Raw genomic sequence first — 25,874 nt, forward strand, 5'->3', positions numbered from 1 at the left:
TCATAAAAAACAGATACTTTATTTTATATGCAGCTAGGTTCACGAGTCATCAAAATAGACTTTGTAATAGTTACTTTGTTTTAAATAGGAGGTGACAATGGCAGCTATGGATTTCAGCTACGTGAAATGTTCTAAAATGGTAAATTAAAAGAACTTAAATATTACAAATGACGATTTCCAGAAGATAAAAGGGAATTAAAAATACTTTCCAGGTAAAGTAAAATAATCCGTCCAGTAAAACCATACTAAAAACGTGAATTACCGAGATACCGCACATGGAATACTGAAAGATGAATGCCTTCCTGTCATATAAGAGACCCGCAAAGCTTAAAATCTCACCGTTTAAATTACGTTGCTCTAATAATTTCTCTTACTGAAAACCAGTCCGATAATCCAGGCTAACCCAGTGCTGCCATTCCTGCTGCCCCCGTGCAGCCCATGGGCTCCCCGAGCTCCTCACCGCAGCGCATCCGATGGGTCCTCCCTGTGCTCCTGGTGGCTGCAGCAGCCGAGGGCTCCCAGTGCAGCGCTCTGCGGTGACTGACGGCGGCTGCAGGGGAAGCTGGGCCTGGCTTTGCTCCTCTTGGCTCACGGCCTCAGCTCTCAAAATGCCACTGCTGAGGAAGGGAGCCATCGCAGATGGCCATGGCCACGTAGCCTTTGTGGCTGAGCGGGTCTGCCACCTTCATGCACTGCCCCACCGAGACCTGGTAGAGGCGGTTGTTTTTCTAGAGAAGACAAACAGGAGATGTTTACTGCAACTTCTCCTCTGCTTTACTGACAAACTGGAGCTGAAACCGACGCGTGGGGGGCGCTGGGGAAGGGGCAGCTCCTCCCAGCTGACACAGCAGGCCCACAGCCACAACCGCACACCATGAAACCGCATTCAGACCTTGGAAAAAAGGCTCACACACTTTTATAGGGATCCAGTCTGCATTCTGCCTATACCAGCCTCTTAATCAGATGGAGGGATGATAAAAGCCGTTCCCCATCACAGCCACGGAGGGAGCAGAACACAGCAAGAACATCCAGTGCTTTTCCAGCTCCCTCACCCCTTCCAGCTGCATTTCACTGCAGAATTCCTGAAGCTTGTTGCAGGCAGGGTACGATTAAACTCAAACTTATTGTCCCCCCCCCCAGAACGTGGCAATTTCCCTTGAACTTGCATAAGCTTTTTGACTGCTGGGCCCTGCAATAAGGCACCCTGTGGCCCCCCACACACCATCACCCTCCATGTTTTAAACTTGTCCTCTGCAAAGGACAGTCCAAAGTCTTGTAACCAATAGAACATTGCTGGCCTTTCCCTCTCCCAGTAACACACTGTAGGGATCTGATACAGCAGGGTGGGCAACTCAATGATCTCCAGAGGTCCCTTCCAAGCCCTGAGGTTCTGTGATTCCATGACTGCAGGCAGGGCTGCAGCAGCTTCCCTTATTTGACTCCTATTAGGAACAAATGCTGCCAATGAGCAGCACAGCACGAACCCAAGAGGGATTATGCAGGTTCTGGACGTGCAGCACGCAGTCCTGGCAGTGCACTCCTGTTTGCTCAGTGTTTATGTTATGGGCTCACTGCTGCACTGGGGCATGTGAGGTGACAGCCCCATGGAGCCAGATTTCATATGGGTGCAGCACTGCCTCAGCTCTTTGAGTCTAAAACACTAAACTAACGAGATGCTATTACAGGAGACAGAAGCTGCCAAACTGCTCCTCTGGTTCCTGAGTTCTGCCTTCCCCCCCCCCTCAGCAGCAGCCATGACAGGGACTGCTCACAGCTCCTGGTCCTGCAAAGGCAGCAGAGAGCTGTGGGGTGGCTTTCTTCCACCACAGCCCCACAGGACACAGTTCTGTGCCTGGCTGTGACAAACAGGAAGAAAATCTAAATAGGAGTGCAAAAGCTTCCCAGCATTGCAAAGGAAAAGGCCTGCAGGTCCTGGAGCTCAGGGAAGTCCCGCTCGGGCTGAGGTGCAACCACCAACACTGTGTAGCTTTGCACAAGCTGTGCATTTGATAAGCTTGGCCATAATTACACTCAACCCTATGTCCCACGAGTGCCATCATCACTTAGGGTGGCATTGAACATGAGTCCTACGCTGTGTACCATGCCATGTGTACTTACCCCAAAGGTCCACTGCTGTGATCCACCGGAGCCGTGGCACTTCATGAGGCGAGGAGGGTCAGATGAGCGAGTTTCTGACACATCCAAGCACAGGAGGTTATTTAAAATCAGCTCATGATCTTCATTGTAAACCCACACCTGAAAGATGAGATAGATAAGTTGCTAACTGCAGAGTTACGGGGTAACACAGATACACCTTGCCATACTTGCTGCTGCTTTGCTGTTGGGTTGTTTTTACCAGCAGGACCTAAAAAGCAGCTGTGGTGCTCCACCAGCTTCCCAACACCACACAGCACGACCCTGTGCAGAGCTGCTCAGAGGACCACGTGTGACCCTATTAAAAACAAAGCACACCCACGTGCTCCTCCTGTCCTGTTGGGGTGACAGCAGCGTGCAGCCCCTCCCCAAGCCCAGCCACTGCACCAGCACTGAGCCCATCCCTGAGGATGAGGAGGACGTTGGATCCCCTCAGCTGGACCAAGAGCTGTGTGCCATGAGAGATGCGCCATGAGCCAGGCAGGACACAAAGCCAAAAAGTACCTCAAGTCTTCCTGGAAATGGCTGCACTTGGCCAGAAACACATAGGAGTGCTCTTCACTTTGTGCTATGGGCACAAAGAACACACAGCAGCAGAGAAAGCTGTGATTCTTCTCCAAAAAGACTGATGTGAGGCAGCCCAAATTAACTTCAAACCAATTACATGTTTGGGGTAGAAAACAAAGGAAAAACAAGGCCCGAAGCTGGGAGATGCTGTGGTTCCAAACTCAAATCTAAGTATTCCAGCACAGAGACAGCAAAGTCACCCCTTACGTAACTGAAAATCTTCAGGTCCTCTGAAACTCACTAAACACCTCTCTGCTGCCACATGGATGGATCATCATCCATCATCCTCATTGGCACAGGCTGACCATGCAGAAATCCAGACTCTTCTCTGGCATGTTTTTTGATATACGTATATAAAATACACGTATATATTTGCCATAATGAAGGTATACAGGGCTGCGTTACTGACTTATTTTATTCCATTAAAAGATGAAATTATCCCCACCCTGTGATTAGTGTAAATGACTAACAAGCAGCGGAACTGCTTCTGAGAATCAAAGTGAGGACAGCACAAGGAAGAAGGCCCCACACAGCCACTTCCTTAACAGGAGTTATCTATATCAGACTTTGAGGCCAGGTCAGTACGGACAGCTGTATTAAAACAAAACCCCACAGCCAACATGGGAAAAAAAATCAACCATCCAAGGAAGCTCCAGTAAGTGGAGGGACTTTGGCTTTCAGAGTGCAGTGTTGTGTAGCAAAAGGCACAGGGGGCAACTGTCAAGGCCTTGTGGATGTACGCTCATTTCATCTGTAAACTGCATTAGGACTATAGAGGAATGCAGTGAACAACTTCGCTCCAATAAATGCAAGCCAAAAACTATCACAGAACCAGCCTTCTGTGCAACAGAATCATGGCTGTGAACTCTGCTGCCAGGAAAGGCATTCCAGCACTCCTAGCAGCTGCCATCTGTTGCTTACGTTGGCACCAGTGCATTATTCCAGAGTTTTTAGAAGACAAAATGGAGCTGAAGAGCACCAAGAAGCCACCTCAGCATGAGGATGAGCTGTGCCCAGTGACTGTACCATTACAGCAGCCCTTCAGCTCATGTTTCTACTGGCTGACATCGCAGCACCAAATGACTTGTCACAGTCACCAGGAACAGCAAAGCATGAGTTCTGCAGGAGACCAAACATCCTCCTGAAGGTATTGCTAATGCTGATGTGTGGTCCTGTTTCGTATCTCTGCGTGTGGCTGAGGCTTTGAAGACTGTGGGATCTTCAACGGGCTGATGAAAAGGCAGCAGGTAGAGGTAACTCACACTGCTACATTTAGAGAGGAGAACCCTACAGAAGAGGCGTAGCACTTAAAGTGCAGCCTTCTACACACAGTTCAAGAGTCAGAAGTACACATGCTTACATGGATGGAGTGCTACAAGAGGTTAACAGCCCTTGTGACTTCCCAAGCCCCATGCAGCTGAGTACCAATGCCCACCAGTCAACCCAAGCATCAAGAGCAGCATTCAGAACTTTAAAGCCAAATATGCTGCTAAGTTAAAGAAACCTTAAGTTACTGAAATGAAGGAAATGAGCAGAGAAGAAGCGAAACAAAGAAGAGGAAAAAACCACACAACTCCGCAGACTATGAGAAGATTTTTTTTGAAAAGGAGCTGGACTTGAAGCATTTAGGTCAGGTAGAAGACAAGCAGGCATTAGATACATGAGAAAGCCAGTCTAGACCACAACCACCCCACCGGTTACACCTTCTGTTGGCCTTTATGCTTCATAAGTGGGCTTTGAAGCTCCTCTTACAAGTTCGTCAGTAACTACTCCTCCTCTGGAGCATTTACCATGAAGAACTTCAGCACCCTTGCTGTCTAATCACCATCTGATTAACCTTGGACACAATGTTTTCAGTAGAACCCACAACACTTAGGGTTGGATTTTTTGCTTGTTTTTGTTTGCTTTTTTACTTCTATATTTCATTATGAAAGACAGATGGAGATGTCTGACCTTTTGAAGCCTTTAAATGTTTTCTGGCTTCCTTCACCACCCAAGTTTTGTGCTGTGCACTACAACATGCATTCCCAGTTTGGTTTATGGAAAGAGGTCACACACTACTGACTTTAAGCAGAAGAGTTCACTTCAGCTGTCTTGGCGTCTCCACACAACCACTCTTCAACTACACCACGTTAATTCCATGTTGGCCTTCTGCTTGCAAAATTCACGCTCAGTATTTCTGCTTCTCAGCTTCTTTTACTTCAGGCTTCTTATCCCTGATCTTGGCTCTACCAGACCCTCCCACTACTTCCACTTGTGCTATTTCTACCTACAAAATACACAGAAGACCATTTTCCAGTCCAAAGTACTGCACTCAGTGAGTCTCAAGAAGGACAGTGTTGTTTACAAGACCTTCACATGTCTTCCCAGGTAGAGAAACCGCAGTACTGAGACTGCTATCTATTCACATGGTAAAAAGTAGCCTGGAAAGAAAAACAGAGTTAACTTATTCCAGACCCAAAACAGGCTTTCTTACCAAGGCTAAAGGTATAAATGGGACAGATAGAATAGATTCTTCTAGAACAATATAGTTCTTGCCTTTTTTTGGCAATATCAGCGGAAAAGGCTAAAACCTTCCAATACTCAGCAAGTTTCTTGTCATGTTTTCTATGCATAAGTTGTTACAATGCCCTCTTTCTTTACATTGTTCTCATGTATCTAGAGAAAGAGCATTCAGAAGATACGAAAGAAAGCAAGCTGACAAATTGTTAGTAGAGCAAAACAAGTATAATAGTAGAAAATCACGGTGTTGGTTCACATACTAGGGGAAAAAAACATTGCAAAAGACAACAGCAGAGACAGTTGTTTTTTGACTTGCTGAGAACCAGTTGCTTAATTTACCACCATTAAACAAGATAAACAAAAACCAGACAAATTGATGCTCAGATTGTTCATCTCTCAAAAAAACAAAAGGTTAACCAAAGCTTTCTGTCTCTAAGAGAAAAATCAGAAGAAGGCTTTGATAAGGAGGAAAAACAATAGGCTTTCTCTTCCAACTATTTGGCAGTACACTATTGGAAACACCACAGCAATTAAGGGAAACAGAACGGAGACCTATCTGTTCTTACAGGGGATAGCATTGTATATGTTGTACTGAGGGGCACGGTTGAGTGGGGAAATATTGGTGGTAGGTGGACAGTTGGACTAGATATCTTGGAGGCCTTTTCCAAGCTTGGTGGCTCTGTGATCCCATTTATTTTGTGTCTTTGACTACTTGTCTCTTCAGATGGGATTTAGTTTTTAGACCTGAGTGCCATATGCTTCTAAACTGTAATGCTCTCAATATAGTTCTTATCTGGATAATAGTCTTTAAGGCATTAGGTGAGTGCCTCTCTACCCTGGTGATTTTCCCCTCATCTCGAGTCCTGAATTTCTGTTGTCAGAAAGAAGTGGAACAGCAGTTTTTATATCATTACATGAAGCCTCTATCACTGGACGTTCACATCCATTCCCAATTAAGACCCAGATCAGCAATCCATCAGCAGCCAAAGAACTCATTCAACAGAAGGAACTCCAGGTAATTTAGAAAAAGCAACAAATCATTAATTCATCCCAAACTACAGCAGCAGAACAAGGGTAGTAGAGTATATTAAGAACAGTGGGCCAGGGAAAGGTTGCCGTGAATCTCAGGATGAGGAACTAACTGGAAGGGCTTCTACAAATTCTGAAGCGTCAATCAGCAGATTATGAATCCCTCGGGTGCCACTTGAGGACAGTCTTCAGCCACATATGGAGATTCACCCAACAAAGACAGGGGATTATAACATTCAGCACTCAGTAGGTAGAGCATTAAGTTCTGCAGTCTCCTCTGCCAGCCCTTATTTTTTTAACAATACTCTGGAATCAGCCTGCTTGCTGATGAGATGCTTCGTCAGGGCATTTTTACCAGCAGGAAAACATTATCAATATGGTTCACTACTCAAAATATCATACCTGGTTTTGATCATTGTAGTCACACTCCCGAACCACTACCAGGCCTCCTTTCTGACTCGGGTGGCCCTGGGCAACCAGGCATTTGTTGGTTTGAAGGTGATACAGCTACAAAAGGAAAACAGTTTGATGGACAGGGTAAACAACAAACACCACATACCAAGGGGAACATACAGTAATGTTTCAGAAGCGCTCAGTGTGCTCACAAATAAAAGCAATAGAAAGCCCCCCTCCCCTTTAAAATACCTTTTTGTTTTTCAGATTGATTTGGAAAAAAAGCCAGTATTCTCTAAGTTCCATTTTGCTTTCTAATTACATTAATTCTTCCCTTGTACAAGTGCATTACACACAACTTGTCTCAGAGCAAGATTCTTTCTCTTTCTTGCTCTCCATAGAAGCCTATAGTCCCATCAACTAATAAATATAAAGTGCATCCTACTGCAGTTTAGCTTTAAAAATGTCCCCTCCCACATCATCTCCTCATGGAACAGGCATGAAGAGGGCATGGGCACAGGACCAAGATTTTGAGGAAAGGAAGAAGGTCTTAAATGCATCTCTGACATCATTTGCTTGAAAATTGATCCTCAAAAGCATTTACACAACTAAAAAGTCATAGTTGCTATTTTAACAACAGTTGAGGTATGAAGGAAAAGGTTTAAACACTCCTTAAATGCCCATTCCAGTTTAAACACAGAGTCTGATTTTGTCCCACTCTGCAGGTATGGGTGGTGGCACAGCAACAGATCTGCCATATGTGCTAAAATAATTATAACCAATCCAGAGCTGGATGTAGAGTAAAAAAAAAAGTGCTGTCCTGAACTGGAGGCCAGGCTGACTAATTAGCAAGTTGTGCTTCAATGTGAAGACATAGATGCCTTGGAATTTGTATTGATTCCACAGATGTTTATAAACCAAGACACTTCCAGTAAGAAAAAGGACAAACTGCTCCACCAGGCTACCACAATTAGAGAGCACAGAGACCAAGCAATGCTCTTCTCTAAAGAATCAGATGTCCCAAGACACATCAACTGCCTCCCCAGGCACACCATGCTTCTCCTGTTCCCTGTACACATCTGAAACAAATTACATAAAAAGCTTCTAAGTTACATTTCCTCACACTCCAGAAACTTCTAGGAGTGGTTTAGTTTCCATCTTAAGAGTTTTATATGATTTTTTCCCCCTTGTTTTTACCAGCCATGATGGTCAGCATTTGATAACACTGTAAAGAACCATCAGGGTCTGTGATGATTACAGTTCTCCCCAGCTGTCAAACCAACATTTATCTCTGGCCCTACTAACTTTTGAGAATAAATAGGGGTTTTGAGTGATATATCCTGAATCCTGAAGAGCGTGGCACACTGGGTGACACTGGCTGATAGCTCTTCTACATAGGCATGTGGAACTAGTTCATACAGACATCAGAGCCAGAGCTCACACACACAGTGCTGGTACTGGGTAAAACCCTGCAACCCTGAAGCATCAAGCTGAGGAACTGAAAACTGCATTTTTCAGTTGCAGTTGGGGAAAATGCACATGCATACCCTAATAAATAACTTTACAACATGACTGGGATTCAATTATTAAAATACTGCATAAGCTGTGGCTTCCTAAGCAGCTGCTTCCAACCAATAGGCTGCCCATGAGCTCTGGTCCTCCAGCCTGCACCCACTTGCAGCACCAGCAACTGTCAATATCTACTTACTGCAGGCTGCACTACTTCATGGAGCACGCTCCATCATCTCTACCTGATGCTTCCAATTACTGAGATAGGCAGGAATCTGCTAGCCAGAACCTATGTGCAGACAAAATAACTCAGTAAAAGATTATTTGAACAAACTGAACAAACTAAGGCAATTTGATACAGAACAAGAACTACGTTCAACATCAAATCTGAGAAAATCTTTCAGAAAAAACACTCCTCTCTCTAGAAACAGACCTTTGTGTTTTTAAGGAAGTTTATCTTACCCTTCCACGTTGGATTATTTTTGGTCGTTTTTGCGCTCTATTAATAAAAACTGGCTGTGGAGCTTTGGCATTGGGCCCGGATACTTGCATCTCAGGGTAGATGTTATCTAAATACCACTTGAATGACTTGCAGTTCAATCTTTTTCTCAGTTCTACACGATCAGTTATATTTCCATAGTTCCTTGTCCTTAGCTCAGGTCTCAAAGCAAAATACTGCTCCTGTAGTTGAGGAAAGAGGAGGAGAATAATTACAGATTAGTGATTTTTAACTTCTTCCTGTTAGCAGAGCTCTCCATGTTTCATTTCTGGCAATTGCATTTGCCAATATCTTGACCAAAATGAGAAGAAAAGTTCCCTCAGAGTCTTTAATTCCAGCTAGATTTACAGAGCTCACAGCAGAACGATATTTGCACATTAACTAACTCACCAGATATGATTCAAAGATCAGCTTTCAGGGCACTGAGCTGCAATGTTCTGTTGGATTAACCTCAACCAGACCCCTGGGCTTTGCCAAAGCATTTTGAGTTACTTCGTGCCATCCCTGGCATAGAGACAGCAGACTCATCTCACAACAGATGGCACATTTGTCCTTATCAAGACCTTTGATGCATCACCTTTATCAAGACCAACTCATCACTGCTCTTTTAAAAGTAGAGGAATAGGAAACATTAAAAAGAAGGGAACGTTGGACATCTCTAAGGAAGTTTGGAGACAGGTCAGACCTTATCAGGAATTGGTCTGCTTATAAAAAAAGTAGCTTTGCTACTCTAATTGTCTCTTTTGGGGTTGAAGTTCAAATTTTGATATCCTACGTCTCCTATATTTTTATTTCCATTGCATACATGAACTCAGATCTTTTTAACAACAATCAAAGCCAAAAATTTACATTGTTTACTTCTATTACATAGTTTTATTTATTACATGTTGGTATTTGTTCATATCTGCAAAACAGTCCTCTCTTTGTCTTATCTTTGTTCTATTCATCCCACAGTCACTCCAATAGACAAAAATATCTCCAAGCTTGCATTCCATCCATAAATCTGTCATAATGACAGCATCTGGCAAATATTATGGAATTAGATTACACACAGCTGGAAAATGTTAGAACATAACTGTGCGATAACAGACCGCTACAATCAGCAATATATGTTCTCTTTGGACAAAGCAGTATTAGATGGAAATAAAGAATCAATTCCCAGCTGCAGAGAAAACCATCATTAATCACAAACTACTGTGCCCAGACACCAATAAAAGGGAAAGTGATAGATCAAGTCTATCAGTGCATTATAAAGATGGAGAATGAAGATAAAAATTAATGACTCCTAATAGATTCTTCAAAGCAACAGAGTATCAAGATGAAGGATGGGCTTTGAAAGATAAAGCTTTAAGGAATATAAAGTTAAGACAATATGTCCTCTACAGAAATTGTAGGGACCACTGGAACTGGCAATAAAGCAAATCCTATGCCCTCACAAGACAAAATGCTCTCAAGTACAACAGAGATGAAGGCTTCACATGATAGACCTGATCTACTTTTAAAAACACCAGTGCCAAGTCTGAACACAGGGAAGAAGCACTCTTGTCCTTAAATCCAAAAGTCAATCGTCAATCCCAATTGGCCCTACAGTTCTAGAGAGACTAAGAATCAGACTGCTAATTGTAACAAAAAGCAAACAACCAATAACGCTGCCATCTCACCAAAACAGAAACTACCTGAAGGCATCCAGCTAGCAATTTAGACAAAAAAAATGCTGAGGTTACAAGAAACCTACACATCATCTTTTATTTCATTAAAAAGGCATAACACTGAATCTCCCTCAAGCAGTAGCAGCAACAGGGGGGAAATTTCAACACTCAAAACCACAAGCTTAGAGTTTAGGAATTCAAACCAAAATAAACATTAGGAAATCAGAATACAGAAGAAAGACCCCATCAGAAAGGCCAGGAGACTTCACTGTGACACAGCCTTTAGACACATAAACCAGCTAATAACTATTTCATGTCCAAGAAATGTCTCTTACCTTATATTCATCCATCCACACATGTGCTAGTCTTAATGAATTATGAGCCATCGTGTCCTGTCCCCCTGGAGAGCCATAGGGACGTCTTTTACGGAAAATGTGTCCTACTCTGGAGCAGGGAATGATCAGAAGTCGACCTCCACACATCCAAATCTGCCCACAGAAAAGCAGAGTACAGCTTACCATACACATACTGACCAGGCTCACTACCTCCTCACCTGTAAGAGATACTTCTGTAGGTTTACATGCAATATGACAGAATTAAGTGTCAGCAGCGTTGTTCTACATGCCAGGCTTCCTGACAAGTTAGTTATTAGATCTTTGGGTTAGAGAAAGAAAGATTTTGGTCATAAGATCACTCCTTCCACTCACAACATCACGGCTTCCACAAATCAGGTACATGCTGTTCCCAGATTTTATGTTCTAGTGACCTATTAGAAAACTGAAACATTTGGGCTGGGATTCAACTTGTAGATTAAGAAAACTGATGTGAGAATTCAATCTCCATGCCTACACGACAAATGACATGCAAGTAGATCACTAAATATCAAGATAACAGTTGATAATCAAATCACTTTTTAAAACTCTGGCTGGATAAAATAAAGACTAATTTTTTTTATTATTCCCTTCTCAACTCTTGCCAAGGGAGACAGAGCTTCCAGACCTTTAAAAGCTTTCTAAATACGTGGTGTTTCAAAGCCCTTTATCATTGGAACTGTGTATATTAATTAATTTGGTCTTACTCCATACTCTATTCTGTACTGAAAACATGGAAGATATTCTGCATGAAGCTCTAAAATAACTCAAATTTATGAATTGCTTGTTCTTATTTAATTCTGATCTCAGTTTCTTTAAGAACTCCATCTGTCAGATATCTGACATCTATGAGTACGTGGTTAGTGGATTTTTGTTTGCTTTTGCTTTGGGGTTGGTATTTTTGTTTATTTTCACTTTCCTCTTTGATCCCATTTTTGGATTTCCCACGGTTGCACCTCATGTTTGAGCAGATCTTCATCACATCTGCTGATGAATCCACATCACAGAAGCAAAGAATAAGAACACAGGATCGAGCACTAAAAGCTGTTTTCTATCAGGGGTGTGACAGTGAAGAGGAGAAAATAAAGCAATCCCAATGAAGCATCACTTTCAAATCCCTTGTTTTAATTTTCTTCATATTTTTTCCAACCAAGGTGACGCTTCTTTTATAAGAGAGTTAAGAGTGAAGTAGAAACCTTACGCTCCTGTGCCCTCAAAATGGAGTTTGAAATGCACCACAAGCTAAGGAAATACAAGTTTACATATCACCTATGCTGCAGTTAGACACATGTATTCTTCAATCTACCTGCAGAGTTCATTAAGTGTTCACATAAGCTATTTTCATAAATGCATGATTACTCTTTTCTGTGCACGTCTAGCACTATTTCCAGACATTTATTTCTAGCTTTACGAAAAGTTTAGCCAAGCAAAGAAAAAAAAACCCAAGTACAAGCTCAAAATTATTTTAAATTTTCCTATTAAAATTTGATGTGAAAGTTATTCTAAAGGTTAGTGTGCCAGAGGAATAAATTCCTAGGAATAAAAGCACTAGTTTGTGTGTGCAAACAGCTATCTATGCCAGTGCTATATACACTGTATGGAGGGAAGAGAAGCCAGACACTGAGATTCATGCTCCATGCTACACACAAAAGGGAAAGTACCCGAAAAGATATTTCCAGATTTTCTCCTCCCCAGATGTCCATGCCACTGTCATACTGTCCAAGCTCATTGAAGTACTCACGGTCCATGGCAAACAGGCCTCCAGCCATAGTGGGTGATCTAAAACAGAACAGTGAAAGCTGGTCAATGTTTTAAACAAGAAAAGTGATTTCTGCTGAACTGGTTAAAAAACTCACATTTAGACAATACATGATTAAATACCAGAAATAAAACTGAAATAGGTAATAGAAAATAAAACTACTTCTGGGCAACATAATCAAGAGAAATAGTTGATAGGTCAGGCATCTGCTTCCAAAGCTGCACACCCAGATACATTCCATAACACCTAACAAGTGCTCCTGATCACCCATACATTACACAGAGCTGACTGCTGCACGCCATGCAGGAGGAGACTTACTTGATTGGGGCAGTGGCTCCCTCGGGTCCTTCAAGCTCTGACAAAGGAACGAGATCCCACTTAAAGTGTAGGCCCCAATTAAACCCTCCACGCACAACTGGGGAAGAGCTGTAGGTAAGTGTGTCAGCGCTGATGATGTCAATCACAGGGCACACCACAGTCCTACGGTCTTCTTTGATTGGAGTCAGCAAAGGTTGCAGCCACATCTCATTCACCTCACAGTGACTGTCCAGGAATACCAGCACTTTTCCTACAGAGGCCAAAACATGCAAAATATAAAGACTTGAGGTAACACAAAATACACAAGCATGCACAATTGTAGCTGCAGAGTATCAGCAGTATCCTCACAACTGTGTGTAACAGAAGAGAAATGCCATCTGCACTCAGAAGGGTTGACAAGCCAGACAGCGCTAGGATTAGCCCAGTCACAAAGGCAGAAGGTAGATCCTGGCTACTAATACATATTATAAATTGCTTAAATGGGCAGTTACGGGTTTTATAGTCATCAGATATCACACTCAGACCAAGCAGAACTGCTGTACTTTAAAAGAAACATCGGAACTCAAGAGTCTGGAGATAGACTTGTTCTGAAGTGGAGCACTTCCCATGCATGAATGAGACTACAGAGACAAAGACGACAGTTCCCAGGTTGGACGGACTATCCCCGTGACAAAGCTGCTTTTATCCATTGACTGTAATCACCTTAAGCTTCCTTCATATCACACTTCAGTACTTAACACTGTGGCCAAGATCTGTGAGTTTTAAGCCAAGCCATTCCGACAAATTAATCTGCATTGATTCATGACACAGATCACAGCACTCCAATTCCTGAATATAAAGTAATGCAAAACATCCCCACATTTCATTAGCTTTAGTTATTGTGGATCCAGACCATATGAAAAGGAGAGCAAACGCCCCGACGTGGCACAGCCAGACCCAACAGTATCAGAGCAACCAACACTTCAGTCCCGTCAGGCCTATCAGATTACCTGCCATGGTCAGAGAGGACAATTTGGCTCCTGAAGGGTGTAGCTAATCTAAGAAACCATCTGAACTTTAACTGCATAATGTTATGTAATAACATTATGTAAATTTAACGCGGAAGAAATGGAAAAGAGCTTTATAAAAACCACTCAGACAAGTTATGTTTGTGTGTTTCTATTAACAACAGGCAATTTTTGGCTAAGGGGAAAAAGCAGACTCCAGAAATTCAGAGGAGCAGTAAAATGACTTACAATTACACTAACGCAAGTGGGTCCAAGCACAGTTTACAAGATGTAAGTACAATTTTCTCTCTGGATTGTGCCATTACAAAGCTAATGAGTAAACACCAATTAAAAGATTTTATCCACCATTCAAAATGATTTGGTTAAGTAGCCTATACTTTCTCAGGCAACAAAGGTTTAACAAGGACATATATTAAGGTAAATGGCACAGCGTACATAAAAGACCAGACACAGTTCATCCTAATTTAATTAACACTCACTACAGTAACAGAAAAGCTTCTGTGAGAATCATTACAGTTAGATGGTGAATTCGAAGGCACCTTTGAGTTTACTGCGGTAGGAAAGCAGATTGTCGTTTTGGGGCAATAATTCCCAAATGAAACATGCTGAAGATACTCTGAGAACTCAATATCCAGGGCAGAGGGAGGCATCCCTCAAACACCAATCTTTCAAACAAGATTAAGGTAAATTATTCACTGCCTCACTATATGGAGTCAAGCGTTGTTTTTACTTTACTATTTCACTGACCCATTCTAAATAATCAACTCATTTTTACTCACTTATGAAAAATGAGTTTATACAAGGAAGGAAGAAAGAAAACACAAATCAATACTTAAACAAGAGTAAAAAGATATTAAAATCTGCTTCCAGATTTGCCAAGTCATTGTTTGGGTGATTTGGAAAAAAAAAAATATATTCCCCTCTTACACAGCAGAAATTTCCTGAAGTTAATTACAAACCATAAAAACAGGGGATTTATTACATCTACTCTTAACGTTTCATTGAAAGAAGAAACAAATCTTTCTCACTTCCTTCTTATTAAGTCATTAAGAGAGTAACAAAAACCTCAGGTGAGGAGTAATTCAGCAAAGCTAGGAGGAACTACAGAAGACTTAATGTAGAACACTGACAATATCACGATGTAAACATTGAATATTAGTTAAGGTAACATTAGTTAAGATTTCCAATCACCATCATACAGGTATCAACCAATAGACTTCATATAGCTGTTGTTATGTAATTTAACAGAGGCACTGACATACTGAAATGATTTCATTTAACACGTCACAGCATTAACCAAATCTTTCCTCCCCAGCTCAAGTTGTGTAGCTTAGAAACTGGCATAATACCTCTGCAGTGGGGTAAAAGCAACTGCATGTCAAACATCTGAGAAAACTGTGGCACAGGAAGAGAAGTCACCCAACTAACATAAGGTCAGAGTATATGAAGAAAGGACAAACAAGAAAGCATACCTGTAGCATGAGAGGCTCCAACCATCCTTCCTCGAATCAAGCCTTCCCGCTTCTCATTTCTTACTAGTTTTGTTGTCTTTGGAAGCTTAGTTTTAACATATTCAACCAAGTCTTTCTTCAAGTCAGCTAGAAGGAGAATACAAGGTCAACAACAGGACAGATGCTTTGGGAGAGTTCAAATCAGGACTAAACATTAAGCTGCATTTTCTTGAATAAAGACTGGATTGCTATCATTTCGCAAAGCCTTTACTACAGTATCATTCAAGTTAATGGGAAAGAACAGATTCGGTGCTAAAAGGAATTACCATTGCTAAAAAAATAAGTTTAAGGTCACTGTATGAGGAAATAACATTTCTCTTCCTAAATTGTTAATGTTGTCACTTGCAGTAAGAGTAATGAAAGCGATTTAAACTATTCCATTCTACACAGTAAAACAAATACTGACACTCGAAAAGCACAGTAACATCTTTTATCACCTGTACCTTCTCAGCTGATTCTGAGAAGTTCTCTTAGCCTTTCTTAATAGGAGAGATGATCCAGGCCCTTCACCATCTTCATGGCCCTCCATTGGGCTCTTTCCAAGAGATCCCTGTCTTTTTTGTACTGGGGAGCCCAGAACTGGACACAGTATTCCAGATGAGGCCTTACCAGGGCAGAGTAGATGGGGAGGATCACCTCCCTTGACCTGCTGGCCAAGCTCTTTTTAATGTGCCCCAGAATGCTATTGGCCTTTTTGCCATTGGCCTCCCTCACAGGGAGTTGTTTTTGTGAAATTCACAATAATAATTCAAAGTGGCCACTTCACTTAGTGACAGAAGAAGGGGAAATTGTTTCAAGTTAAAAGATAGGAGATTTAGACTGGATATAAAGAAAGAGTGGGTTTTGAAGCAAGCTTAGAATTGAATACAAAGGCCATGAAACTTGAAAATAACAATTCACACAAGAGACTTGTAGCAAAGAGTGCTCATTGCTTCCAAAGAGCAAAAGGACAAAAGTTTTTAAATGTTCTGCACACTTACCAGCAAGGAACACCATTTGATCCCTTTTCTCCATACCTTAACATTTGACCTGACCTCACAGACAGAAAACAGCGTGCAGCTGTTTTTAAGAGAATTTAATTCTACATGAGATGCATCTCAGTCTCAAAGAGCAAGTGAGACCTTAATTTGGAAACCAACATATGAAATAAAGATCTTATGTACTAAAGAACCACCTAAAAATTATTTTGAAAATGCATAAAAGTTTGGACTTCAATAGAGGCAGACAACTTGCACAATCCTACTTGCAAGTCCTGCTGGACTAATGCATTCCTCAACTGGCATACAACATTTGAGATGCCAAAACCCCTGGATTACATCTGACTTTGCCTTTTACCTTGCGTAAGAGAAAAATGCTGAAGCACTAATCAGTGCAGTTCTGCAAGGTGCCCTCTGGGGCCCTGCATGGACTTGGTGGAGACAGCTGCTCCACGAAGAACCAGCAACAGCTACCCCGAGGGTGGCCACAAGAGGCTGTGCAAGAGCCATGCAGAGCCCTTCCAGCAGAAGCTGAGTTCTGACCCCAGCACTCCATCATCCTGTAATGCCAAGCAAGTATTAAAAAAAACAATGTATTGTTTCCATAGTGCCACATTCGCTTATTTGTTAGTCCTCAGCAGGGATTACGTGCATTCAATGCCTTTCAGAAGGATCGGCCCAAGCAATTTTCTGAGAGAGTAATCTGCTCTGAGCACTTGAGTAGTTTGGACACCCCTCATTATTAGCTTCAAAACCAGCTTTTGTATGTTTAAATCCATATAGCACAAACCTAAAATGGCACCAGTATCAAAGTGGATAGCATTCCACCATAATATCTTGTATCTGTAGTAGCTGGGACTTTTCAGATATAGACAGCAGTAAAAATTAGTTTCACATACAGATTCTACATTCAGTCTGATAGTCAGTAAAGCACAGGAAGATACAGGAAAGCTGAGAAGTGTAAGCTCTGGCCAAAATATTTCCAAAAGGTTCTCACCCACATCACTGTTGTCATCCACCAAAATAATTTCATGAAGAAGGTGTGCAGGAGTGCGATCCAGGACACTGTGCACTGTGCGAAGCAGGGCAGAAAGCGCTTCGTTGTAGAAACAGATGATAACACTGGCAAATGGCAGATCAGAAGGGTAGGATTTCTCTCTACACCTGCCAACAGAAATATAGTACTTATTTTGTTATCTGTGGGATCTCCCAAGGGCTATGTCACTCTTTGAATGTCATAGACTACTTATATCCAATATTTAATGTCTACAGTAGGATTGAGCATAAGTTACTCTCCACATAAGTACAAACTTACAGTTAACATTGCTACTTGCTAGGAAACAACATGATGGATTGTAGTGGGAAGGAAAATAACAGATCCTTAAGACATAACAAGAGTAAATACTAACGGCTTATTTCAGCTATCAAAACACTACCTAGTAGAGTACTTCTAGTACTCTAAGGTGGCTCAGGGATGTACAAGAATGGCAAATATGATAAATGCATCTATTGCCCAGCCACTGGAGGGTCAGTTGGATATTCCAGAGTACCCAGAGTAGTGCTACTTGTTTAGACAACCAAACACTGGGATCCAGCCTGTAGATTAAGACACTTAAATCTGGCCAATACTGTCAGGGAAGTCAAAACAGCATTCAGCTCACCCTAAAGCAGAGAAGTACATTTTGTTAGCTGAAGAGCTGTGTATGCTCCATTCACTACATTGACTGGATCTCTTCTAAATGTATTAACAGTAGAGACAACTAACACGCAGATAACTAAATACAGGCATCTTAAACTCCTCACTGAATCTCACTCAAGGCAGAAGTTCATTTTATTTACTTCCAGATTTTATCCATAACCTCTAGTAGGTTACAATATCACAGATCAATGCCATTTGAAGATGCCAGGTGTGAGGGAATCCAATAAGAAAAAAAACACAAATGGAAACAGTGGTATAGAAAAGAAGCCTTCATTGACTTGGAGTGAATTCAGCTCTTGGGAGGGATTTCAGCAAGTACGACTCATTACCTTGACCCACACCAGAGCAACCACTAGAAAAACAGAAGCAGGCTTTTTTCTCCCCTCATTTCAGTGTTTTGGTTTTTTTTTTCCCCTTATCATTTTGTTACTGCAATGATTTTTTTCCATATGCATTGTGTGGATGAAAGAAAAATTCTGTTTTATAATAAAACAGATTATCCAGCAGTGACACTCAGCTACCAAACAAATTCAGAAATAGAAAGCTCTTCTCCTCAATTATTCATCTAACTTATCCTCTGTGGGCTTCCAACAAATGTCAAGTACTACATAAGGTGAAAGCATCTTTCCATAGAACACTCATCAACTTGAGCACCTGAACATTTAACATCCAGTTTTCAATGATACTGAAGAGAATTACAGCATCTCTTCTGATAATTACAGTACTTGTAACATCAAAAATAAAGCTTAGGGAAAAAAAAAAAGCATTGTAGTATACTTGAAGTAACAGAGAGCAGAGCTAGGAAAACAGCTTACAAAATAAATGAATATGATACATGTTTGAATAACCATACATACTTCACATCTCTTGTATCAGGTACCTCCCTGTGGTATCCCAGCCGGTTACTGATGAGCATATTGAAAGCATGCTTCTGATAGCCCAAGTCTCGTACCTCCTGATCTTCTTCATTGAAAATCATTCCTGCAAAAGGAACACACTGAGATCAGTTAAAAGGACTAAAAGTATCCATTGGAAATAATCAAGGATTGAAAAGTACACTTTAACCTTCCCTAAAGCCAGCCACACTCTTCAGAAATTCCTTTACTCTCTGGCTTTGTGGAACATATTTTTGCTCAACTGATTTTGTTACCCCTCAGATAAGCAGTGATTTTGAGTAGTCTGTGTAGTTACAATAACACAAAGCCTTCCTCCAAACTGATGACTTTGTTGTATTTATTGCCATAACAGACACATTCCCTTCTCCTAAATGGTCTCTTATTCCCAGCACCACCAAACAACATCAAAGACAGGAAAGACAGCTCACACAATGAATGAGCACCTGTCCAGGTCTAGAAGTGGAATTTTTGAGAGAGGGGAAAAAAAACAGCTGCAGTGGGAGAAAAGCCCTCACAGTAGCAGCTCCAATTCCACGCAGTTCTCTTGTGCCTGCTGTAATAAAAATAGCTATGACAGAATCGGCAACTTCTTATTTCTCACTTGAGACCCTGACAACAAATAAGATAGCAATAAAGCTAGCTGTTCCTCTGCTGATTATTTTAGCAGAAGCATCAGCTGTTGCTGAGCACAGCAGAGGCAGCAATTGTTAGTATAAATAAGTACACTGCCAGAGGCCAAGGTGAAATCCTGAATGCCATCGTGCCTGCCTTGATCTAGTGCCAGGGTTCCACTCTCACTGAGCCAAATGCTCACCAGGGTGAAGAAAAGCAAAATATTATGGTGCTTCAAATGAATACTTCTATAGAAAAAATAAAAGCAGAAGGAAGTGGTAAGAGCACACCACAAGTCTTGCTGCATCTTCCCTACAGCTGTTTTTGACAGCAATCCCTCACTCCTTCGCCTTCTCTCTAAAACAGAACGAAAAATCAAACCTCCCAGACTCTTCTCATTCCTCACACTGAGTTTTTGACAGCTGTGCAAAAGCAAACTGAGCTCAAATAGAGGGAAAATGCAGTGGGTTAAAAACAGAATAAAGAGCATAAGAAAATGCAAAGAGATGTCTCAAGCTTAAGGACAAGTCCTGATTGGCCTTCAGAGCAGAGCTGTGTCATTACCAGTGGTTCCAGAACAAAATCTATCAATGGGCACAGCAAGACCACCTTACAGAGGTGGCTATATCTGCATCCAGATTCCCACCTCCTACAACATCCAGTCTAGTGCTTTTAGTCCCGAGTACAGCAAAGACAATTCCTTAAACAATTAGGATAGTGGAGCACTGGATTAGGTTGCCCAGAGAGATGGCGGGTGCACCATTCCTGAAGACACCAAAAGTCAGCCTGGATGGGGCTGTGATCTAGCTGTAGGAATCCCCGTTCATTGCGGGGGCTGAGGAGGACAACTAGATGACCATCAAGAATCCCTTCCAACTCAAACAACTATATGAAGTGTAGATGCCCTAACATTTGTACTGAGAGCAGGAATGAGGTCTGGTCACAGCAGCAGTACCTCTCTTCTAGCACCAGTGGTCTAAAAGGGTAAGTCAGCCTTCCTTTGAATTACATGCAGATTCAGAGAAAGGTTTCCAGCTTGCGAGTTTAGGTATCCTGCTCAATCATTTTCACATACATCACAGTAACACAACACCACAGGGTCAACTTCAAATGTTCCCTTTACTCAAAGCATGAGTTTAAGAAACCCACACCAAATGTTTGGTTCTACATTCCATCAGCGTACAACCACTAGCTACTTTATTCTGATCTTATGAATACAGACAAGAAGAAATGCTAATAATTTCTAAAACATCCTCATTAAAAGCAACATGCAAAATGTATGCAAAACACCTGAAAGGTGTTTTCAGTTCAAACAATAGGTATAAGTCCTTGGAAAAGAAGATTTGCCATGGAAATATCCACTCAGGATTGACTTCAGTGTTACGTGGATCTCATAAGGTAGCAAAGAAAAGACACATTACTCTACCAGAACAGTGTTTTTGGCTTGGCCATCCTTGCCAAGTCCTTTTGTTGTTCTGGTTTTCTTCCTTTTTCTTTGCATGTTCATCATTGCCCTACCCCAGAGAGACATGAAGCCCCTTCCTGCAGCACCTGATCTAATTCAAACAGAGAGCCAGCTGTCTCCTCATGATTCATGTAGAGCTTATCCTGGCACCATAAATCACCTTGGCTTTCACCAACTAAACCAGTCATTCTGTCTGAAGATCAAGGGACTTCTCAGTTGAAAAGCTCCAATTTCTTTCCTGGCCAGCACTGAATAGTTGGAAAGAAGCAGCCACCTCTGGACTGGCTTTCACCCCACTTGGCTCTTGTAGCTTTTGCAATGAATTGATAAACATCTGTAATGCCATAAGGCAACGCAAATTACCATTTTTGTTCTGGAGGGTGTTTTTCCACATACATGCACAAACCTAGCACTCAAGTTTATTAAAGGTCTACAAACTTTTAAAGCAGACAACACAGTAATGACAAGAGTATGGCTGGATATAAGTATTAAGCTCCTGGCTATGGAAGGTACTATGACAATTCCCCCCAAAGCAGTAGATACCAATATTATAACACTCAGTGTGTACCTCCAGACTTAAAGCAAGTTCGCAAGCTAATAGGCAACACATATTCAAATACAGCAGAAAACTAAGCTGTAAGCAGTTCAGAACAGAAAGCATTTTAGTTAGGAACACAAACCTAAGTAATCTCACTGATGAAACACGTTCCAATGAAACATGCAGATTTTTGTTGATACAAAATAAGCAGGAACTGACCATGATCACAATCATCTCAGTCAACCTCGCATTGCAATTTTGTCCCCCTCACATTTTTTTTTTTTTTTAGGTTATTTCATACTCCAACAATATTCCCCACATCAATGGTCTTCTTCATTATGTATTGCTATCAAGCTACTTTAAATTGCTGCGTAAGATCAGAGCTTCTCTTTGGCTAGTAAAAGTTCATGTATTTGAGCCTAATACAGGAGAAAGACATGAAAGACAGGTAGCCACTGTCACTAGCCACTAATACCACCTACATTTAACACCAAAACTACCTTATTACACAATTCTACCCTGAATTCCTTCAAAAAAAACAAACAACGTTCATTTTCTACTTGCACTCTTTTGTCACCCACACTAAAAAGCACTCACCCATTTCAGGAGAGAAGTCTCGTTCCCCCTTTACTGGATCCTGGACATGATTTCCAAGAGGATTCCTAAACTTACTCTCTTTCTGTTGCAATTCAGGTATATTAACTGGCCCCCGAGTGAAACGGGGGTAGAATTTTTTTGGAAATGGCTTCTGAGGTTCTAGCCCCTTGACGGGCACATTCTTGAAGGACTGGCTCTCTTCACTGAAGTTGAAATAAACAAAGAGCAGAAGTGTCCAGGTCACTGATGTGAAAAGGCACCCATAACAGAAATAGCGAAGCGTGACACTTCCCATTGTACACTCAGCATCGTTGAGGACCCATTCTCAATTACCTGAAAGAGAATAAAAAACACATTTTGAGAGCACTGCCTGTTAATTTATACATTAATGAAGTTCATTCTAGCCATTAGTCTTCCATTAAATATTTTTGTAACACGAACTGCAGACCTTAAGAATGAAATGCCTCTTCACTTCCCATTTAAAAAGGATGACCACGGTTAGTCAACACATGTGGACACAACTGCTTTAAAACATGAAGCAAACAATCACTAACAGCCAAGTGACACATTGCACTTAAGGGTAAGCAATTAATTCTCTCAGAGCAGTTATGTAATTATCTTTCTTCCACCACAGTATGCTCTTCATCTGCCTACTTAAACAAATCACTATTTAAGTACATACCAAAGAATCGGTTCTTGCTCTCAGCTCCTACCTTGAAATATGGAATGAGAGAACAAAGACTCAAAAACCAAAATAGTTAACTCCCCCTTCATTCCAAATTTAAGAACACCAACCATCATGAGCATCCCAGAAATTCCAGAAATCAGAGTGCTATCTAGCTAAGACACAGTACTAATGACATTTACAGACTCTCTTCTTCAGAAAGAAAAGCAGCATTGATAGAATAGCAAAAGAATAAAAACCTCCTAGGAAATTCACTGGCTCCCTACAGACACGTGCAGACTCTGGAATAGATTCCATCCTCCCTGGAGAAGATGCCCACCTGAAGCTGAAAGGAAGCAAACCAGAGTTTTCCTGTAGGTATCCCACCACTGACATCACTTGCCCAAAGGATATTGGCAATTACTCAAGTAAGCAAAGCCCTGGAATGAAGCATGTGAAACTGGTGATAAAGTTTTATTTACAGCCCTGGAGAATCAGGTAAACTGTTTGAAGTCTCTCCTGTCTAAACAAGGCCTGGTTCCCAAATTTCAGAAAGAAAAAACCCTCCAAGAATTAGGTTTCTCTCATCGTTATCTAAATACAGTGAATTATTAGCATAGTAGCAATAAGTCAAGAAAACATTTAGCCACCTATTTAATTAGGAAAACATTTGCATTAAGAAAACAAAGTACTGGGGATGGGGGGAGGGATCAAGGGCTTAGGCTAATGTGTTTCTCAGGCTTCTCAAGATGCTGGGAACTAAGGTAAGTCCTCAGGTCATGCTGGCAAAGAACAAACCTCAACTACAGTTACGAGCATGAACAGAATATTCCCTTTGCAATACAGAAAAGTACTAAACAGAGGTAGAAGGCATTACAATCCCAAAGAAATCTATCCAGATCCCACTCATTCTGGCAGTATAATTCTGAGTCTTAAAGTGACTTGCATCCAAAAATACAAACTTCATTTTCACAGACTGCAGCAAGTCATTCTCTCTGTTCTGAAAAAGAACATTTCCACGATGTAGAATAAAGCAAAAAACCTCCTCAAAAACAATTTACCTGTTATTCTTAAAGTCAAACTCCCTCACTTCTGTAATGCTATGTGTATATATATATGTATATATATATATATGCATATATATGCAGCAGTTAAACCCAAAGAGCTTAAAAAAAGTCTTTAACAGAGTTTAAATCTCACACTGATTCTGTGCATGCAGGCAAATTGCATGCTCTGTGAAATAGGCTCTAACACTGTCACACATAAATCTCACTGCTTAAGCAGGAGGCCATGTCAGGCAACAAATGCTCTGGGACATAAGTGATACCAAAAAACCCTCATTCTAGCTAACAGGATGGGTTTAGCAGCTAGAGAGATGCAGATCACCAGACTCCAATACCTTATTGCCTGCACTAAGACTGGTCAATTGCTATACAATGAAGCAAATCCAGGCTCTGAAAAAGCACTGAAGTTGCAAAGAAGCAAGATTAGATACACAACTATATCTTTGCATCATAGTTACTCTTCTTGCCAGACAGTCTGCAGACAATTAACACTCATCCTTAAAGATCTGGGTACTTGTCAGTTTTTTCTTGCACAGCCACAAGCAGGTCATCTGCAGCAAGTCCTGTCCAAGCCTAACACTGCTCCACAAAACCTGCAGGAGTTTGTTTTTCCATTTGCTATGGTAACACAGATGTACAGTCCAACATTGTGGCACACGTACTTGTGCTGTGGAACAGAACTGTTCTAACGAGATAGCAATTCCTGCAGCAGAAGCAACTTTTTCATTTCAGAGCTAAGTAAAGCTATATCCATGCTCAGGTTTGAATTGGAGAACCAGATCTCACCCTTGCTATCACAGATAACAGTAGGAATACTGGACACAAAGCAGAATTCATCGTGGAACAAGCTTCTCCTCACCTTCTCTGATCTGCTTTACAGCTCAGAGTTCATGCAGCTGCTGAAGCAAATCCAGACACAAAGTTCGCTGTGCCCAAGATTAGACATTCAAATGAAAAGTGATGAATGATTAATCACCATAGTGAAAAGATCGCCATCCAGCCCTTCCATCTCCAGAAGGCCCTCTGACCACACTTAGAGACCTGCCAGATTGCTCTTGCAAACACAAGCACAAACCTGAGCATGACGTTATTCCATGTGTTCTTTCTCAGGGCTGAACTGCTTCACTCTCCCCTCTTCTGCTGTTTTGCAGCTTTGTGAAAGGACACAAAGGTTGAAAAATTGCATTTAAAATAAGTGACAGAACCTCCACAATGCAGAAACGAAGCCCTTTCAGTAGCTTGCTATTCAACCAAGACATTTAGTAATACATTTGGCAGGAAAATACAAAGCCATTATTTATTTCCTCTAAGTTCCAAATGTTCTGTTAGAGACTTAACTTTGAAGGCAGATTGGAAGAAAACATAAAACACTGTCTAGAAAAGAAAATCAGGGTTGAGTAGTTTACCTCATTTACCAACACACAAGCATTTACACAACTGGCTTCCTATGGATTTCAACCATTTCTACCAACTTTTCAAGCACGATACACAAGGTTCTGCATGGGACCTGCCCTGAGGAGCCAGGAGACCCTCTCCAGCCCTACACTCTTATGTGTACAATCCCACCAACACATCCCTGCCTTCCTCAACACACCAATCTTCACTTGTTTCAAAATACCATGGCCAAAATAACTGCTGAGGTGCTCCAGAGAGAAGAGAAAAAGTAGTCACAGGGACAAGTGCCACTGCCACATGGGTCTCCACTCTTCCCCCCCCCTCCCCCCCCCAAAGGGTCTAAAGCATTTCACCCCTCTATTACTGAAAAGCAACACAGAGGCCAAAAGAGAGTTTCCAGAAGACCTCAAATAATTCTTTTACCCAAAAACAAATGTAGTGAGTCAACCTTCAAAATGAACAGAAGACAGTTCCCTCCCCCTCAGTAACACAGGAATAATAAATAGAGCTATGATCACATCTTGAAATATTTTACAAGCCCTCATTAACACATAGAGCATCCTAGCAATAAATGGGGTTTACATCTGCTTGCATTGCGATACTTCAGAATCCAGTCAGAACAGATGAAGAGAATCCATAAGCCAGACAAACAAATAGTTTGAGGTGGCAGCATCTCCTGTATCAGGAAGTTATGGTCCA

General features: G+C 41.5%; 1 protein-coding gene across 3 annotated transcripts in view; it reads right to left on the bottom strand.

The window, feature by feature from the left end:
* The window catches only part of GALNT11 (polypeptide N-acetylgalactosaminyltransferase 11), a 35,721-nt gene continuing 9,847 nt past the window's right edge, over positions 1–25,874 (bottom strand). For 2 of the 3 annotated variants that reach the window (XM_072329678.1, XM_072329680.1), the window contains exons 2-12: positions 22,053–22,385; positions 18,802–18,925; positions 17,243–17,409; positions 15,230–15,355; positions 12,751–13,000; positions 12,335–12,452; positions 10,638–10,790; positions 8,617–8,835; positions 6,655–6,759; positions 2,119–2,256; positions 1–728 (exon numbers count right to left, since the gene is read on the bottom strand). In XM_072329678.1, the coding sequence (XP_072185779.1) occupies positions 597–728; positions 2,119–2,256; positions 6,655–6,759; positions 8,617–8,835; positions 10,638–10,790; positions 12,335–12,452; positions 12,751–13,000; positions 15,230–15,355; positions 17,243–17,409; positions 18,802–18,925; positions 22,053–22,347 (1,827 nt within the window). In that variant the 5' untranslated portion in view covers positions 22,348–22,385 and the 3' untranslated portion in view covers positions 1–596. Of the gene's footprint in view, positions 729–2,118; positions 2,257–4,303; positions 5,145–6,654; positions 6,760–8,616; positions 8,836–10,637; positions 10,791–12,334; positions 12,453–12,750; positions 13,001–15,229; positions 15,356–17,242; positions 17,410–18,801; positions 18,926–22,052; positions 22,386–25,874 lie in introns of those variants that run through there. The other variant, XM_072329681.1, reaches the window with a different exon arrangement.

The sequence above is a fragment of the Excalfactoria chinensis genome, chromosome 2 (genome assembly GCF_039878825.1).
Source record: "Excalfactoria chinensis isolate bCotChi1 chromosome 2, bCotChi1.hap2, whole genome shotgun sequence".
Lineage (NCBI taxonomy): Eukaryota > Metazoa > Chordata > Aves > Galliformes > Phasianidae > Excalfactoria > Excalfactoria chinensis.